Raw genomic sequence first — 19,974 nt, forward strand, 5'->3', positions numbered from 1 at the left:
TGATAGCTGGTTGTTTACAATTAGACTTAATTTTCGCTGAATTGAAATGATTTGCTTATAAGCAAAGCTCTGATTGACTGCTTGATTGCTTGAACAGGTGATTGATTGACTGATAACGAAGCGTGGACAGCTCTATGTGATTCAAGGTTAATGATGGATTCCTTCTTTGCCTCGAGAGCAACATTATTCATCACTCCCTGCGTCTTTCCAGGATTGTAGTGTTCTCTCTGGCTCGCTAAAGAGCCTGTCATTGTCCATTACGAGCAATCATAGTTACAGGGTATGTAGTAACTTCTCGTCTCCTCCCCTACGCATCGCCTGGCTACCATATACAACTCTTAAATTACTACCTCCAGTCAGAGAGTAAAATAAGGCAGTTTTCTTTAAAATTTTTTATAAAAAGTTTTTCAATATTCTTGTTTATTAACAGCGACAGCCCACTTAGCTGTCATTGGAATTCAACATTTACTACAAGCTAGTTACGAGTTAGGTTTACAAAATAGGATTATCATGTTGCGCTTGGGCCGAATACTGGAGGCAGTCTCGTATATAGTTTCGATTTGACTGCGATCAGGGCATCTGATCGGCGGGGCAGATGCGCTTAATGCTCAGCTGTCCGATGTCCACAAAGGTGCTGCGACGCTTTGCTATGCGCTGCAGCGAAGGCAGCTGCGGCTGCGACTGCGGCTGCGGCTGTGCCGCGGGCACACTCGGAGTGGGCGTGGCTTTGCTGGTGCCCATAAACGATGTATGCCAATTGATGAAAGAGCCGCGCTGCGACTGCTGCTGCGGCTGCTGCTTTCGCTGTGGCTGCTCTTGTTGTTGTTCTGTCTGGTTTTGTTGTTGTTCTGGCTGGTGTTGTTGTAGTTGCTGCGGCTGTTGTTGCAAGTTGGCAGTGATATTCAATCGGGTGCTTAAATCATCCGGATTCAGAGTCTTGCGTCGCCTCATTATTTTCACCATCCCCTCCTGCTGCTGCTGCTGCGGCTGCGTGGATATCACAGGATTACGATTGTGCAGATGATTTATGAATATTCGCGGTGTGGGTGGCTGTTGGAACTTGTACAACAGTTCGGAGTACAATTTGAAAATGAGCTCTTCGCCGCGATAGAGCGTGTGCCGCAAGCTGCTCTTGCTAATGATCAGGCCGTTCTGAAACTGATAGAGCACCTGCATGAGGAACTTCTTGAGCTGCTCGTAGGGGTGAATCTCTTGGAAGCGATTTACAGCCTCCCGGTGGAAGGTATGGCAATGGTGCATGTACTCATCGAAGCCATCGTTCAGCGCGGCCTTGCAGAAGTGGCACTGCCTGAATTTCTTGTAGTGGTCGATCATGTGGCGCAGCGTCTCCTTTTGGCACGTCGAGGCGAACATGCAGAACGAACAGTGGTAGATGACCGCCTCGTTGAGCTGGCGGAAGCAGAACAATTCCGGCGCATCACTATGCTCGACCCGGCCGTGCTGTGCCATCGCCATATCCGACGGCATTATCACCCGGCAAATGTTGCACTGGTAGTACCGGACGGGATAAGCCTCTGTTTTGGTGCCCATCTTCAGTAGACGGCTCAGCTGAATGTTGTTGAGCGACTTCAGGTCATTGGACAGATGCGCCTCGTTCAGCATATGCTGTATGAGGGACCCCGAGTGGGTGAACTGATGCGGACAGAAGGCGCACTCGTTCGGCTTCGCCACATCGCAGGCGACCAGCTGGCGCAACGAGTGCACATTGGGCAAGTGATTGTCCAGCAGGGCTTTGGGATTGCCCACAAACTGCCGGCATATGCCACAGCGCAGTTGCGGCTGGATGCTGAAATAGAACGGATGCTCGATGTGCTCGGTGGCCCAGTGCTTGGTGCGCAGCTCGTCCACGCTGTACGACGTTTCGGTGCAGTGCGAGCAGGCGAATTCGAATGTTGTCTGCAAGGCAAAATAATAATACGATTAGCTATGGCCTTTGGATCTATCTAGCGCTGCAACTTACCTGCCCATCGGCCTCCTCGTCGGACGACAGCAGTTCAATCGCGTCGACAATAACGGGTTCATTTGAAATGATGTTGCTGTCGTTGTTATTATTATTGTTCTTAATGTTAATGTTGCTGCTGATTGTGGGTAATTTATTGCTCTGGCTGCTGCTGCTGCTGCTGCTGCTGTTAGTCTGACTGCACTTCGTTGTGTCTAGTGGCTGGGCCATCTGCCAGTAATCGCTATCGAGCAGCTCATTGGGCACCCGCTCGAACATCTGCACGGCCAGCCCTGCGGCACCCTCGTGCGATTGTTGCATGTGCAGGACAACCGACCACTCGGTGGATTCGCCGAATTCGCAGTGCGGGCACGTGAACTGGTGGCCCGATCCATGGCTTTGGGAACAGTGCTTGCGAATGCACTGTAAGGTTTTCGCAGCAGTCTCGCATTTGGTGCAGTAGAAGCCCAGCGTTTGCCTGTTCTTCACCCTCGAGTGCTGATAGTTCACAATCGGCTGCACCCGACAGTTGGGATGCTCGTGCCGTATGTGATTGATTAAGGGCGTCATCCCACTGTCGGCCAGGCTGCAGTAGCCGCAGTTATACGGCTGCGTGCGTCCGTGCTGCTCCTTCATATGGGCCTTTATCGCCAAATGGTCATCCATCACACTGGAGCAGAGATTGCAGATCCAATCATCGTAATTGCAGCGCAAGGACAAGGCTGAAAGAAGGGTAACAAGTGCGTGTTAGCACCTAACGGCAAATCGTAAAAGCCTTCCATACTTACACGACTGCAGCCAGCGGATCTCGTCGGGTTCGGAGTTGCCGCTGCGCTTGTGTATGAGCACATTGATCAGATTGCTGCCGTGGCGGGCATGGATGTGGCGCTCGATGCCGCTGCGCCTCGGATGGAACGTCTCACAGCGTCCACATTGATAGATGTGGCGCTTGTGATACAGCAAGTGATCCAAATACGCTTCGACCGTATTCAGGGTGTTGCTGCAGTGGGCACATCGAAGGCTCTGGCTGTAGCTGTGTGTTGTGGCAAAATGCTGACGCAACTCCAGCTCCGTCGGCAGATGGACATTGCAATCCTCCATGCCGCAGACGAACCGTTTCGACTGGGGCACATATTCCCGATTGGGGACGTACGGAAAATTACGGACGCGGCATTCGGTGAAACTTTGGGTTACCGATGCGGTGGCCCCGGTGGGACCCTCCGGTGGGACACTTGTCGTTGCTAACTGTCCAGACTGTTCACTTAGCATGGCGAGACGCAACGCTGCCTCCTTGTGCGCCAGCAGATGACCGTACAGCTCCTTATACGAGATCGACTTGAATTCACATTCGGCGCACTGCAACCGCTGGCTGAATGTCATTTTACGGGGCAGCAGGCGCAGTTCCGATGGTCGATAGATGGTCTTTCTGCCCTGACGTCGCTGCAGCCACTCGTCCATCAGCTGACTCCTGAACTCATCCATTTGCTTCTTGCCAAAGGGCAGCTTGACAGCGCTGACCCAACACCTGAACAGCTCCTGATTGGCGCCCTGTTGCTGCTCCTCCGGCTGTGCGGGCAGCTCAAGGAACTCTGGCTGGCCGTTGATTAGATGGTACTCTATGCCGTGCCGACTCAACTGATGCTGGTCCATCAATGTACGATTCGGCGTCGTCTCCAGGCAAATGCTGCAAAAGTATTTGTGGCGAGCGTGCGCCTGCTGCAAATGGGAACGCAGGGCGACCGGACGCTCGAAGCTCTGAGCACAATGTTTGCAAGTGAGCTGGCCCATCATCTTACTGCTTGTCATATGAAAGATCACATGACTGACAAATGTCCCCTCGGTCAAGGAAACGTTGCATGATTTTAAAGGACATGCGTACAGCTTGCCATCTGCAATGGTATCGTAGTAGAGATTGTTTTAGATCGCTTCTTCAAGCTCATAGGAAGAAGTAAGAAAGGTCTAGTCGACTACGAGATCCCCTGAATCCTTGGAGGATCAGATATCTACATAATTCTTTGCCTCATTACACAAGAAACACACACACACTCAAGGACACACACGCATAAACACGCATGGGCTGCACTGTGGGCTTACTACGGGAACCTAATTGTTTAATAACTGTCTTGTGGATGGACTATCTTCACGTAACTCGCAGATCGTGATAAGAATATTAATATGAGTGCAGTTGCTAAAGCTCAAATCTCAAAAATTTGAGGTACGACTTTTACAAATTTAGGGGTAAGGGGGTGGCTATAAGGGTGGGGGGAGAATTATAGCAAAAAATGAAATTCTATAATATAGATATGAATCTACATTTAAAATTTGGCGACTCTAGCTCCAAAGATGTAGCAGATATACATTTATCACTGATTTTCGATAAGGGTTTTAATCGATAACAAAATGCAGTCGACTCTCGTTATTTCGAAATTAAAGGGACTCTTAAAATATTTCGAATTGTCGAGTGTTTAACTATATGAGTACGAATTACCGCGTCTTAGCAATGATTTTTAGTTCGAATTACTGACTGGTAACTTTGAATTAATGAGAGGTTCGAAATAATAAGAGTCGACTGTAGTGGGAAAAGGTATCGATTTTCGGAGAAAAACTCGATATGCGCGTGATATACAGATATACCTAAGACAAAATTTCAAGTCTCTAGCACTTATATCTTCCGAGATCGACGCATTCAAACATACGGACAGACGGACTAAATCGACTCAGCGCGTTGCCTTTATCAAGAAGATATATACTTTATGGGGTCTGCCATGCCTCCTTCTGACGGTTACATACATTTAACAAAAGCAGTATACCTTGATATCCCATTTTCAATACCTTGATATCCATTTTCAGTATACCTTAATGTCACATTTTCAATGGGTTCAAGGTATAAAAAAATATCTTTCTTTCACTGAGGAGCTTGAAGGATCAATTCAAGACATTTGAGGATGCCATTACCCCCTCCCCCCTCTGAATATTAAAGCTCTACACTGTAGATACCTGAATAGATCCCTATGGTTAAGATCCCTCAACGGCCTTAGACCTTAAACCTTAGCTTAATCCCTTTAAGTTTTCCTACTGTTCGTAGCTTAAATTAAATTTTCCTTAAGCTAAATAAATTCGGTAGAAATTCCTGTTACTTACCATCGAAGCCAGTTGTCTTGAGTAGATCGTCTAGCACTGTACTAATGGGCAGGTTATGTACATGAGCACCATTGTAAGTCATAGGCGCGTGAGCCCCAACAGTTGCAGCGGAAGTCGCCGTCGTAGCTGCAGCTGCAGCCGTCGGCATGGCTGTGGCTGTGGCGAAGGAATTTGAATTCTTGCGTAGATTGAGCAACTCGCGAATGCGTTGATTTGTTGACGTTGCGGCCGCAGCAGCATTTACCGCATCCGTCTCCTGCAGCTCTGCGCGCGAGGCGAGGCCGTGCTCGACGACGCCGTGCAGTACATAGTCATCGACGTCATTGGCGATGTGCGAACAGTAGGCGCACTGCAAATAGTCCATGCTGCCAAAGCTATAGCTATGGAACTTCATGTGCTCCCGTATGCGCAGCACCGTATGCGCACAGAAATTGCAATTGGCGGCCATGCAACGAAACCGATCCACAGCAAGGCCTGTGGCACGCTGCTCCGTTACAGGCTCAATTGATATTCTTATCTGGGTGGGTGACTCGCCCGCTGCTTGTTGGGTGAGCACAAAGTTGGCTTTGGCCAGGGGTGCATCGCCGACGATCTCAGCCGGTGCATTGTGGGCCAGGCTAAATACTTGATTGATGGCCAGGCCCAGCTCAGAATCATGATTGACCACAGCTGCAATTGGAGTGGTGACTGTACTTGCCTCCGCTCGCTCATTGTCCAACAAATCGAGCATCAGGGCATTCGGAGCAGCATTGATGTCTCCCGACTCGACCGGCTCTGGCTCGGGATCTGGCTGAATTAGCAGCCCCTGCGCTACCTGCAGTTCCACCGTCGGCACGGTTTCCGAGTCAGTCACTAGTCGATCGCCCGTAAAGCGACGAATTCGCAGCTTAGGCACCACGGGATCAGCAGGTGGCGGTGTTTTTGCCTTAGCCACCGCCAAATGACAGCTGACCAGATGCTGTAGTTCAACACTGATGGAAAGTCCTTGCACTGTCTCCTCCGTCGCCTGAGCCGCACAGCTGGCACAATAACCGCTCCAACGCACCTGCGGATGCTCGCGTGCGAAATGATTCTCTAGACCCTCCACTTCGTCGGAGAATAGGAACTTACAGCCCTCACGCATACAGTAGTATGCGGGCTCCTGTGTCGGTGTCGCACGCAAACGATACGCCACATTCTCCACACTGAACTGCGGAAGTGCAGCCGTAACCGTGGGCAAGGCTGACTGCTCGTTTGCCTCATCCGACAATGGTGGTGCTACTGGAGGTGATGATACTGGTGGTGGTGGTACCGGTGGTGGTGATTCTGCTTGTTGTACTACTGGCGATGGTGACAGTAGGGGTTGTGCTACTGGCGGTGGTGGCGGTGGAGTAGTTCCTGTTGCATACTTTCCTAGAGAGTCCATATCAGCGCAATCCCCATCGGTGCAGCTGCTAGTCGCAGATTTGTTGGATTTACTGCTCGATTTGCTAGCGGGACTCAGTTTCTTGTAGAATTTATGGAATTTTCTGAACAAGGACTTGGACGGTGCACTGCTGCTGCCGACACTGCTGCAGGATTCGACATCGACCCATTCGTCGACTGGCTTGGCCGGCTGCTCTTGATGTTCCTGCTGCTGCTCCCCCGGTTCGATGGGCTCCTTTTCATTGTCAGAGTTCTCGCTGCCTATGCCGGAAACCGATAAATTATCCAATTGTTCTTCCTGTGGCTCGAGTTGCTCCAGAGATTCGGCTGATCGCTGCTCTTCTGGTTGTGCTTGCTCTTGCACCGCCTGTGGTTGCTGGTCTTCCTCTTCCTCAAACTTGCAGGCATTGATCACCACCAGGTCATCCTCCTCGGGCAGCTCAGGTGGCGGCATGTTTAAGACATTGTCACATACAGAAGTCGTCGGCTCCGACTCCGGCTGCGGCTCCGGCTCTGGCTCTGGCTCCGGCTCCACTTTCAGTGCGACTAGTTTTTTCAGCTTCTTGTGCATCTGTTTCTGCTTTTGCTTCTGCTTCAATTGCTTGTTCTTTGACATTTTCTGATTCTTAACGATCTTTTTGTTAATTTTCTTGTCGCCCGGCTCTTTGGACTTTTTACCTCTGAGACCTGCTGGCACTTTAGTCTTGCGAATTGGCACATCCGTCGTGTCGTACAGTGTGAGCTTTTCGCCCAATCCCTCCAACGATTGATCCGTGAGGCCATGCTGCTCCTGCCAGTGTTTCTCCAGATTCTCTCGATTCATCTGCACAAACTCGCACAGGTGGCACACATGAATCCTAAACGGCTGAGAACGGCTATAGCCATTGGCGCGAATAGCTTTTGCACCATTTCCGCATTTGGCCACATGAAGCGCTATCTGATTTGGCCGCTCACTCGGCATATTGCAGCGCGAACACGTATAGTGATGTTCACCCGTATGCCGAGCGTAATGCTCCACCCAGCTGTTGCTTGTGATCTGCATCTGTTTGTTGCAGAAGAGACATTTGTGTTCAAATTGGACGTAGCCAACTTGAACTCCATACGACGGTTTTGTGTGTAGCCCATCGCGAAGCTTCTGCAGTTCTCCGGGCGGAAACCGAGACGTAAAAAGCTCGCCATGTTCCTGCACATAATGGGACATGGAAAAGCGAAATGTCTTGCCACAAACGACACAGGTGTTCACCGCGGCGGACAACGAATGCCACTCAGAATTGATATTCTTGATGGCACTCGGACTGACTACGTCCTGTTGCATTATCAAATGCTCTAGCTTGACGCAGCGTGGCAAACGTACCTTACAGTTCTTCGGCAGCTGCTTGGCCGAATTCTGCACTTTCTGTTTGGCCTTAAAACTGGTCCGATCCGGGCCAGAGCTGGGGCCCGCAAAGCGACGCCCACGCCGCGCCACATTCCGTATATAGGGAGCTAGTTCGACTTGACTGGCAAAGCTGGAGCTGTTCTGGCTGCAACTGCTGCGTCGGCTGGACACATTGGAGGAGGTACTCTCCGCTATCGATTGCTTCTGTTGTGTCGTACAGGTACGTCTGCCTGTCGCATGGATCACATCATCAGCATAATACATGTGCGCAATGTCGTCGTTCAGTTTCTCTAGCTCGCTGCGCTTGGCTTTGCGTCGAGTCCGTGCCGGAGGCGGCAGTGTATCCGTGCAGACGCGCTTCGCAGCAGGCATCTCCTGCTCTTCCTCTTGCTTTGATTTCGGCTCTGAATGCTCTTCAGTCGCTTTCTTTGGCGGTCGGCCACGCTTACGCTTGCCAGTGGAGTTAATGGTACTGGTAGTGCTAGTATTGGAGGTCGTACTGGTGTTGCTCGCATCAGAGGTCGCGGTGGTGTTGGTGGTATCTTTGTTCGTGACCACCACAGCCTGCTCCTTTGCCTTATCTTTGGGCTTTGCCTTCGGCTTTGTATTCTGAGCGGGTGCCATTTTAAAGACATTTCTACTGAGCTGCGTCTCATTCAAAGTTAGATCATTAAAGCCCGATCGTCGTTTACCCTCCACTATATTTTGCGTGGATATACTGCAATTATCAGATGGCTTTTCAAACATGTTGGCCAGATGTTTTGCACGAGCATCCGTTTGATGCGTAGACCCCTGTTGTTGTCGCTGATGTTCTATTACATCCTCGTAGACGAAACTTTCTGTGAACAGAGTCGCCTTATCGACCAACGGCCTGCTAGCTAGCGGCATCATGGATTTCCTGCGTTCCAAAATACGCTTTACTTCAGGTTCAGCATTGGGCGTCGATTTCATCTCATCGTCGTTAACATCATGGCCATGTATTACCGTTTTATCCACTACCGGTATCATGGATTCTTTATGATCTACCTTTGATTCAGCATCGGGCTTCATTTCCTTTGTATCGACGTCACCATCGCAGTCAGGTGTTGTCGACGTATTCACTAACGGTAGCACGGATTTCCGGCGTTTCGCGATGCGACCTACTTCTGGTCCGGTATCGGGCTTTGATGTCATTTCAATCGTATCATCATCGCCATCGCAGCCAGGTATTACCGTTATGGTATGCGCATTAGGGCCCAGCACCACCTTTATCTTGGGCAGCTTGGGCAGTGATTTATGCAACTCGTCCTCGGTTGCCTGCTGGAGTTCTTCGATTCTTGGTTTCGTTTCTTCTGACACCTCTTCCACATCAATAATATCACCTTCATCATTCACCACCTTTTCCTCTTTCTCTTTTACGTCACCCTTCGTATCCACGGCCTCAATCTCTTCCCCGTTTTGCTCTTCACTTTTGCGTGCCGCCTTATCTGTTGCCTCATGAGCTGGCGGCTCATTCTCCACATTATCCGTATTATCCGTTGACTTCGGTTGGTTTTCTTCTTTGTCTTTCCACTTATCCGTATGTGTACTGCAATACTTGCTCGAGCGCTTATCCTTATCCTTTAAGTCTTTTTCATCACGATGTTTTGATTTGTCGCGTTTAGTATGATGACTTTTGTGAGATTTTTTATCCTCTTTATGCGATTTGTTCGACGTTTTCTTATCCGTATCCCTTTTATCAGGTCTCTCACTTTTTTTAGACTTCTCTGATCTATCCGTGCTATCGGTTTTCTTACTTTTATTTGAATTAGCTGCTGTCTCAGAATTTTCACTTTTATCACTTTTATCACTTTTATTTGTCTTTTCCTGGATAGTCCTATCGGATGTTTTCTGCTTCTCCGACTTATCCGCCTTATCAGACTTCTTTGACTTTTGCTTCGAACCCAATGACCCACTATCACTTGATACCTGAACGGCATCCACCTCATCATTCCAGTTCTCCTCAGAATCACAAATGATCTCTTGGGAACCATCATACTTATCTGTTCTATCAGCCTTCTCATCTCTTTTCTCTCCTGTCGTTTCACTAGACTTGTTCGTACTCACTTTCTTGGGTATCTTAAAATCGATCTTCTTTTTGGGAGTGCTGCCCAAATTACGATACGATGTGTCCAGTTGGACGCGATCGCTTTCGATTGTCGTTGGCGGAGTGTCCGGCTCCAATGGCTTCTCAGCCGCTTCCAGACGACGGAGCTTCTCCGCCTGTAATCGGGCAGCCTTGGCCTTAGCCTCTCGATGCTCCCGATAGGTGCGCGGTTCGTTTTTTCTCGCCTGAGTTGAGGTTGACGGAAAATGTTGTCCCCGATTGTAGGCGGCGGGATATATCAAATTGACATTGGTTTTCTTATGAACTTGCTTTTTCGACCAATTGTTCATATTGTTGTTATAGCTAAAGTTATTGTTGTTGCTGCTGTTGATATTATTATTATTTTTATTATTATTATTATTATTATTATTGTTGCTGTTATAAATGTTAGGCGCCGGCCAGTTGCCTGACGACGAAGTTTCCTCATATCCCGTAGCCTGTGGCGGCATGGAATGACACCTTGCACCTGAATACTGTTGATTAGGTGCCATAGCTGCTCCCATTGGCTGCTGAGATCCCATCGGTTGGCCAGGCATGTTGCTGCTACTGCTGTTGACCCACTTGTTGCAACGCGGATCGCGGGATTCGTGGTAACGCCGCGGCTCATTGTAATCCGACACAGCTGGCTGCAGTTCATCGATGTTTGGCATCTGGACAGGCGGAACATTTGTGCAGGTTGCAGCGGCCGCTGCCGCTGCCGCAGCCGCAGCCGCCGCAGCTGCAGCTGCAGCCGAAGTATTTAGATTTAGCGGTGCTCGTGTGCGTAGCAATGGTGTTGTATTCGATATATTCGATATGTTGGGTTGAGCCACGCCAACGCGTGGCATATTGAGCGCCGAATAGTTGAGATCAGTCTGCGGCCAATTGACAGGGCCGGGCGGCGTGGGCGATTTGGAAACAGTACGTCGGCTGCCCAGATTAATCACATAGCTGGTTTTGCGTCCACGTGGATCATTGGAATTCGAGGCCAAATGCGGAGCATTTAAATTCGCATTCACATTCACATTCGCATTCGCATTCGCATTCGCCATCAGATTGACATTGATGTCACGCTCACCCCGTAGAGCAGCCAGCTTTTTGCGTGCCTCTTCCAGGGACTTATCCTCATGGCTCGGTTCCAGGATAGTTGGCGGCGACGGATTGTAACGTCGCTCAAATACCGCTCTAGGCGGGCTTAGCAACTGTGGACTAATGTGTGAAATGGGAGATGTTGCTGAAGCTGGCGCTGGTGCTGGCGGATTACTTCGACGCACAAAATCCGGCCGCCTACTGCCAATGGGTGAGGTTAGATCTACCGTTGCTCTTGCTGGCTGTGGGCGGCGTTCGAAGTCCGCCTTGGGCGAGTTCGTCAATGTGGATGCTGCCAGCGTTGGCGGAGGCACTGGCGCGGGCACGACTACAGGTGGCGGCGGTGGGCTCCTTTGCTCCGGCGTACTTGGTCGGGATGGATTACAGCGACGCTCTAAATCTATTGAGCTCTTGGCTGCCACAACTGGACTTGGTTCGGGCACAGTCTTGAGCTTGGGCGTTGGGCGACTATTCGACTTGGCTGCAGGCTTTGCTGTTTTAGACTTGGCTTCAGTTTCTCCCGCTAATTTCGATGTTCTCGGTTGCTGGTCACCCGGAGCATCGGAATGATCAACGATGACAATTACTTCTTCATTGAGCAGCTGTAAATTGAAAATATTTCATTTAAAAATGTGACCTATTTAGAAATTTCTCGGTTATGTTTACATACCGCTTTAAAGTTGGCCTTTAGCTTATCAATAACACCCTCAATTTTGGCCAGCGGATAACGCCGATAGAAGTCCTCAGGTGGTATACTAAAAACACAAAGCGCTTTCATTAACCAATTATACAATATATGCGATTCAGTTTCTAATTTCTAATATGTGAAACTTAAAATTTATCTAACCTAGCCCATAAAAATATTTACATATGTATATGTATATAAAGATATAATAGTGTAATGTATATTAAAATTCTCAACAAGTTTTTAAGCTATGTGGTCTACGCTTACTTGCTCTCCAGCAGCTCTATGAGCATGTTGAGCTTGCGGTACTTCTCCGGGGCCAGCTGTCGTCCATAGGTCTTGACCACATTCCTAATAAAGCTCGCACAGCCGCGCAGCTGCTCGACCTTTTGTATGTTAGCCGGTAGGCTCGGATCCCCATTTGTCCTTCCCACCTCCTCAACATCATCTGTTTCTGCCATTTATCTACAAGATAAAAAATATTACAAAAATTGCTTAAATAAATTAAATTTTGTTTACTCATAATAAATGTTGATTCGCAATTTTAATAAATTTGACCAAACTAATATACTCGCTTTGCTGTAAACGAGCGAGTATATGTCACTACAAATCGGTATGGAGTCTGGAGCTTAATTAGAGCAATTGAGAAGCTGCATTTTAAGCTTTCAAAAACCAAAAAGCTTTCGTCCATAGGACGACCAGATTACAACTGCAACGGTGATTGATAAATAAAATGAAATACAGATTTATGTGCATACACACATATACATACACGGACATACATATGTACATACATGCATGCATACGACTTGAGCAAATATTCAAGACACACACACACACATATGTGCGACATATGTATGTAAGTGCACACTTACAAATGCGCACTCACAACAGACCCAAGCGTAAACTGAGCCGACAAATTTGCCGCACATTTATAGGGATAGACAAGAACGTTAAATCTATTTTTAATACACACCTCGGTATACAGCTGCTGAATCCTGTCGCTAACGTCGACGGTGTCGTCACCGTCGTTAGCGTCGTCAGCACAACAACAACAAAAACAATCAAATTTAAAGCTGCACTTGCATCACAGCGACAATGCACACACTTCTTGTGATAGGAATTTGATACACCGTAAACTAGGCTCTTAAGCTCCACATATAAACTAAGCAACAATATAAGATAGCACAAAAAATCCACAGCAAAACAACAGTTTACTGTTTATGGTAACAATAACAAAAAAAAAATAAATATATACAAAATAATTAAATAAATAAAATTAAAAAAAAAAAACCGCAATCGACACGACAAAAGTTTTTCTTGCGTTGTTCCTTCATTAAGTAAATGCGTTTGACAAATGAAGCAAAGCCGGCGTAAACCACAGTGCTGCCACCTAGTTGAACGAAACTATTTACGACACAATTTCAAGTGAAGTTAATTACAAAATTTGTAATACGTTCAATATAGTTCAAACCGTACTCTAATACGAATGATGTGCTTTTTGCCACTTTTTTTCATTTATAAAAATGTCAATTGCTTCCCATGGCTTTTGTTTATGATAATGCTCGTCTGGCAACGCTGTTCCTCTTGACAACAGCTGACAGCTGAATTCGCCGCAGTTTTTGTTTCGATTTTACTTTATGTCTCACTTTTTGTTTTTGTCATCTGTCGCTGCCTACAGGCGTCCGCTAAGATAGTTTGGCTCTGTCGCAATCTGTGATCGTTTGCATAACTGTATCTACGTGCGCTTGCGTGTATGTGTGTATGGCTTTCTCAGGGTAGAAAACCTTTAGTTCGCTTCGCAGAGATCGTTTTCAATTTTCGATGCGCAATACAATTTTTTCCCCTGAATTCGTTTCTTTTGCGTTTCTTTTCTCGTTGTCGCGCCTTAAAGCTGTGCAGAGCGGAGTTTATTGAAACACATTGTCTTTAGAATTACGACGCAGCCAGAAACATCTATGCATGTGTATCTGTGTGCGTACATGTAGGTAGTAGAGAATTCGAATTTATATGAATACATATGTACATATGTATGTATGTATGTATGTTGTGGCTTTAGTTGCTTAGCGGGAGGTCTGTGATGAAATAAGAGTAATAAGGGTTTGTCCGTATATGTATAATACGAACAAAATACTTGAAAATATTTGACGTACTTAATATACATATATACATACATATTTATAATATCACGAACAAATCAGAGCTAAAACAGACTAGACTAGAAGACACGCTGAGCTGTTATTTTAATAATTCTACGGCTCTTTTATAGAGTACTAAAGGGCTGACTATGGGTAATTAATTATTGAAGAACTTTTGTTCTAGTTCTAATTAAGTTTCAGAGAGTAAGAGTGACCTCCAAAATAATTCAAATTTATGTATACATAACAGCCATGTATACAGTGAATTGGAAGTCTGTAGCTTTTCCGGCATTCAAGGGAGGCGTGTAAGTACAAGTAAACGATCGATTATTATCGATATACAAAACGGTAAATTCGTGCTGTATATGGTATATAGGAATATATTATATGTAAATATTGCAATTACAAAGTTTCTTGTTTTTATAGGAATGCGCACGGGCAGATCAATCGACTCGGCTCATAATCCTCATACACATGCATATACTTTCAGTGCTCTGCCTTGGCTCAATCTCTCTCTTATATTACGATCCCCTTAACGGCATTCGCATCTTTCTATAGTGAATATCCTATTATCGATAATAATCTATATTATCCGATAGTCGGATATGGTATTTAAGGATTATTTAAAGTACCATTAAATTGAGTTTAACTAGTTGTTTCAGCATGAACATGGCATTGACGGCCTCCTGTTGACGTAGACCCTGGAGGGATTATTTCCGACGCCTATCGAGTATATGGATCTAAGTAAAACATTTATGCCCCATGTTCTCTGGATTACTCGATGTGAGACGCCATGGATTAGATTAAGATACTACGTAAGAATTCTAAATAAAAGACGTCGCTCTTGGAGAGACTATAATTGTAGCACAACAAATCATTGCTCTCACATAAATTTTTAATAGGAATCCTCCACTTAGGAGACTGACCTAGCCATGCCTGGCTTGTATATATAATACTTCTCCAAACTGTTTTCAAAAATCAATATTTTCACAATTTTCACGCCCCAAATGACCGGACCCTATAATTCAATGGTTTAAGGACTCAACAGTTTTGAATTGAGCTTGCCTTCTAACACTCGGAAACGTAAGGTTTTGGCACGTCCTCTAGTCAGCATGAATAAATAATGGTTAATCTAAAGAGGTCACCAGCCTACCTCTTTCCGAATGTCGGGGGAGGACATTCACCGACGGGCGCTGAGTTTTAATAGCACTACCATACCAAATATAGATACAAGACGCATATCGGAAACAGTTTTAAAATGCGAAATGCATGTTGGCCTTGGACGGACACACAAAGAAATCAATATATTAGACCAGAACTCCTTTGACATACTAGCGTCTTGGGCTTTAGCTCACACAGATATTTTAAATTCATATGCATACTCTTCTAATTGCATTGTGATAGTACTGTTAGAACGAAAGCTATCAATAGAGGCTAAGTACAATCGTAAATGTGGGTGTAAGAGGAGAAAACAGGAACATACAGCAGAGCGGAGGACTTTTCCTGATATTAACTAAGTATAGTGCACTATCGGCTAGAGCACTGATACCTTGTTCAATCCTTGGTGTTGATCTTTTTGAGAATAATTATAATAACTGAAAGTTAAAGTGAAGGAAGACATGAAGCTGCCGCTACCTGTACGCAAGCCGGTAAAATGCTGAGTGGGCGTCTTGAGCGAACCGGTAACAATAGCATAGCATATACCTGACGAAGCATTTTGAAGACTCAATGCAGTCATTGCATTACAAGTAGAACGCTCTAGTTGCTTAATTTTTATACCCAGAACCCATTGAAAATGGGAAATCAGGGTATAATGACTTTGTTAAAAGTATGTAACAGACAGAAAGTTTGATCAGGGCGACGAGCTGAGTCGATTCAGCGCTGTCCGTCTGTCTCTCCGTCTGTCTGTATGTATGAACGCGTCGATCTCAGAAGATAAAGAGCTAGAGACTTGAATTTGATTTTTTTCTTAGGTCTGTGTATATCACGCGAATATCGAGTTTTTCTCTAAATATCGATAACTACTCACGATATTTTATTATCGAATAAAAACCTTTTCGAAAACTAGTTATTTAATTATATCTCCTACACATTTGGAGGTAGAGCTTCTAAATTTTAAATGTATGTATTTTATATAATTTCGATTTTTATTGTAATTTATCCTTCACCCCTATATCCACCCCCTCACCCTCTCTAGAGACTTGTGCTTTGCATATACACGCACTTTAATGCTATATTAACGACCTGAAAGTTTCATGAGCAAGTTCATCAACAAGAAAAGTTATTAAACAATTAAATTTCCATAGTAAGCCCACACTCTTGCCAATGCATGTTAATGCTTGCATCCCTATGTTTTTCTGTGTGTGAGTGTAGCAAAAAGACTCGAAGAATTATTGTGAAATATCAATTCTTCGAAGCGTTTAGGCGATTTCGTAGTTGAGCAGTCTCGACTAGAGCTTTCTTACTTGTTATACCCTAAACACACTGAAAATGGGAAATCAATGTATAATGGTTTTGTGAAAATGTATGTAACAGGCAGAAGAAGGCGTGGCAGCCCCCATAAAGTATGTATATTCTTAGTCAGGGCGAGAAGCTGAGTCAATATAGCCATGTCCGTCCGTCCGTCCGTATTATCGCCGATATCTCAGAAGTTATATGACAAATTTTGCATGTATTCTCGTGTATACCATACAAGTTAATTATATAACGAATGAAAACCCGGTGGAGCGTCATCTCCGTTGAAGGGTTAAGTCTTTAATGAATTCTTTATTCAGAAAAATGGCTTAAACTTTAACAATATTTGTTTAAGCTTAAGCCGCGCTCTTGCGCTGAGGGTATATTATTACAAATAAGAAGAGAGAAAGTGTTGCATGTTTAATGCGCTGTTGGGTCAAACATGCTGACACTGCGCATAGACTGTTAGTGTCCCCATTCAGGTGGACACTCAGATTACACATGCACTAGACGAGTGCTGTTGATATTTATTGCTAATACTTGCAATGAATTGTTACAGTATTTATTCAACATATTGGACATGCTACACTATCATATTTTTTTCGATAACCCATCCGATCTCTTTTTATAGAGAAAAATCGATAAATTGATTAGTGATGTTACCTGCGCACTGTGTAAGACTTCTTGCAAATGAAATTTCAATTCACAAGTTACATTTTAGTGAATTTGAATCGTAAAAAAAATGTACACACAAATTAAGCCAAACACGATTAAGCTTTTTGCATGATCTAGAGATATAGAAGCAGGTTAGCTTTCTATATTCTCTCATTCACGAAAGTGAAATGAGTATATTGGTTTTGGGAAATGTTCGTCTTGCTGTCTGTCCGTATGGACGCAGCTTATTTCGGCACTATTAAAGCTAGAGATTTCAAACTTGGAACACATACTCGTGCATATCTCCGACCTTTAAAGTATTAAAATTTTCTCGGTCCGCCCACTAGGGGCGTGGCAAATTGGATAATGCATTATCCGATATACCAGAAATCGTATTAGTCGAAGAGCTAGAAAGCTGAAATAAGGAATGTAGATCTGCGTCGACCACCTTTTTTAAAGCTAGAACGTTGAAATTATTTACGTGAGCTGTATATGATTTTTTACGCGAGATTATGTTATGATTCTATAAAGATAAATACAAAAATTTTATGTCGACGCCCACTAGGGGCGTGGCAAATCGGATTTGAAGACATAGTGATTATTCAAATACTGCTATATTTTGGACACTTCAAATTTATATAGTTGAGTTACTGGTAACCTCCTCTACCAATGCGATCTAAATTGCTGATAAATGTGTATGATGATGTGAATGAGTATTCTGCAATTGGTAACACCCGAACGCAACGTTCTCCTTAATTGTTTGTATCCATTTGAGTACAGAGCCTTGGGTCAGTCTTATTCGATATGTTCTTCGAGATGAACAATAAGCTTGCAAAGAAACACAAAAATCGTTTTGTGCTATACTCAAAGTAGACATTGCATTCAAAGCTCATTTATTTACGTCGCTTTTTTAAGTAACACTCGTATATATGTACACGTTCCCCCATTCTTAGAGCTGATAATATTAGGGCAAGCGCAAAACGCGAGAAGTATATTCTTAACCAAATTCAGCTTCCGTCTAGTTCTGCGAATTTCGGACGAACTATTTGGCATTCGTTCTGGTTGAAATCGGTTTTAATATAGACTTTTTACCATTGGGCTTCGTAATGAATTTCCATGTAATTTTACATTCTCCATTAAATTGATTTTTTTTTACGAATCCGCATAGGCATTCATAATTTTTCCTCCTCCTCTTTGAGCGATATTTTGTCCCTTGCGAGAATGCGTAATCCTTTTTTGAAGTCAGTGCGAATCCAGTTTCCTGGCAGCGCGAGCCAATCAAGATGTAAATCTTATTACAATTTTTTTCTTGTCGTAAATCCTTAAGCGCATGACGCCATTTGTGTATATATCTTCCGTTTTGGTAGTCCAATACCGATCTTTCTTGTTGATCTTTGTAAAGGAGCCATCAGTTGATAATCTAGTCCCTCATTATCAAACGTCTTACTGCAAATCAGATTGGGCTGCGGTGTGGGCAATAGTATGAGACATTATTTGTTGAATAATTTCTCTTGTAATGGATCTTCAGAACGTGATCATAATGTTTAAAAGTGTATATATTATAAAGCACAAGTCTCTATTACTGAAACAGCGTTTTTTACGAATTGGGGGCGAAGGGGGCGTGGTATCCTTAATCTGTGAATTACAAAATCTGTGTATTTATCAAATGTATATACACAGTAAATCTGAAGTCCCTAGGTTTAATAGTATTCAAATTACGCTGAAAAAACGAAATTAGTTTATCGATTGTTTTTGATGAAAATTGATCGGAGGAGTTATCGAGTATTTATGCAAAATTTCAAGCCTCTAGCTCTTATGTCTTCTGAGACAGAGACAGAGCTAGATAAACTCAGCTCGTCGCTCTGATCAAGAATATATATACTTTATGGGGTCTGCGATGCTCCCTTCTGCCTGTTACACACTTTTCACAAAACCATTGTACCCTAATTTCCCCTTTTCAATGGGATCAGGGTATACAAGTCGTAGTGTGACTGTACTTTTTTTTTTTGCATTCGCTGAGAGTAAGAGATGTCACTTTCTTCTACAAACAAAAATGTAAGTATTTTGTATTTTTGCTGGCAAAAAATTAAAATACCAAACTTTGGTATATTTTAGTTTTTTTTTACAGACTTATAGAAGAGCAAAGAGAGCGTCTGGCTAGTGTCAGATGCCGAATAAGTGGGAAGAGAGGAAAAAAGTATGACTGTATTTTGACATTGCAAAAAGTCGTTTCATGAGTATGTTAAACATATGTATATCGTAATACATCATTAAGAATAATTTCATAATTATATTTCATTAAAATTTGCTGAGTCTTCCTTTTCATCAACATTTTATGAACTGATCAGCACTTAGAACTAAAATAACGCAAGCAAGAATCAGATTCAAAGAATAATCACAAACCCGCACACAAACAGAGACATACAGCCACACGTACGCACTGACGCGAATACACGAGCACATTTCCGTAGGCAATCGCGCACACATATAAAACGGTGGAGCAAATCAAGCAACGAAAAAAAAGCATTACCGAACGCAAATATGGATCTTAATTATATCATTCACAAAATGTACGTCAAATATGCTTGAAACTTATTGTTTTTTAAATCTAATTAACTACTCACCGTCGTTGTGTCGACATTCAATTGTCAATTAGCTTTAGTTATTATAGATTTTCCTCTTTTTGCCGCATTCAACACTTCACATTGGTGCACACACTTCGAGTGTTGGAGCTCGACTGGCAAAAAATTCATATAGCAAAAGGCAATACGCAGACAGCAGGCAGCAGGCAGCCAAAAGGTTGCTCAGCAAATGTTCGATGAAACGTCAAAATCGTATGACGTCACAACTGGCTGTTGCAGCTCAATACTTATGGATTAGAAACATTATTATTGTTTTGGTTATTAACTCGCTTTCTTATAAACTATAATTATTTAAGCAATAATAGCAGTAAATATAAATGTATAT

The 19,974-nt window shown here is 44.3% G+C and overlaps 1 protein-coding gene across 2 annotated transcripts; it reads right to left on the bottom strand.

Annotated features, from left to right (window-relative positions):
• Positions 1-377: 377 nt before the first annotated feature.
• On the bottom strand, positions 378-19,789 carry sov (small ovary). 2 transcript variants are annotated; one of them, XM_089475700.1, is made up of 7 exons: positions 19,632-19,789; positions 12,029-12,226; positions 11,747-11,831; positions 5,102-11,678; positions 2,749-3,849; positions 1,982-2,682; positions 378-1,917 (listed from the first exon to the last, which is right to left on the bottom strand). In XM_089475700.1, exons 2-7 carry the CDS (start codon positions 12,220-12,222, stop codon positions 571-573), a joined length of 10,005 nt encoding a protein of 3,334 aa, XP_089331826.1. In that variant the 5' UTR covers positions 12,223-12,226; positions 19,632-19,789; the 3' UTR covers positions 378-570. The 2 variants fall into 2 exon arrangements, with proteins under 2 accessions (XP_089331826.1, XP_017870649.2); XM_018015160.2 differs by lacking the exon at positions 19,632-19,789 and adding an exon at positions 12,738-13,090.
• Between the last annotated feature and the right edge of the window lie 185 nt (positions 19,790-19,974).

Source organism: Drosophila arizonae, chromosome X (genome assembly GCF_054131065.1).
Source record: "Drosophila arizonae isolate 15081-1271.41 chromosome X, UAZ_ARI_1.0, whole genome shotgun sequence".
NCBI lineage: Eukaryota > Metazoa > Arthropoda > Insecta > Diptera > Drosophilidae > Drosophila > Drosophila arizonae.

What these genes read in the sequence shown, in the direction of transcription:
- sov (XM_089475700.1), bottom strand. Translation starts at nt 12,222, where the DNA reads ATGGCAGAAACAGATGATGTTGAGGAGGTGGGAAGGACAAATGGGGAT. An exon ending in CAAGACAACTGGCTTCGATG is followed by an intron (nt 3,850 to 5,101) that starts GTAAGTAACAGG and finishes ATACCATTGCAG; the next exon opens with ATGGCAAGCTGTACGCATGT. An exon ending in GATCCGCTGGCTGCAGTCGT is followed by an intron (nt 2,683 to 2,748) that starts GTAAGTATGGAA and finishes CCCTTCTTTCAG; the next exon opens with CCTTGTCCTTGCGCTGCAAT.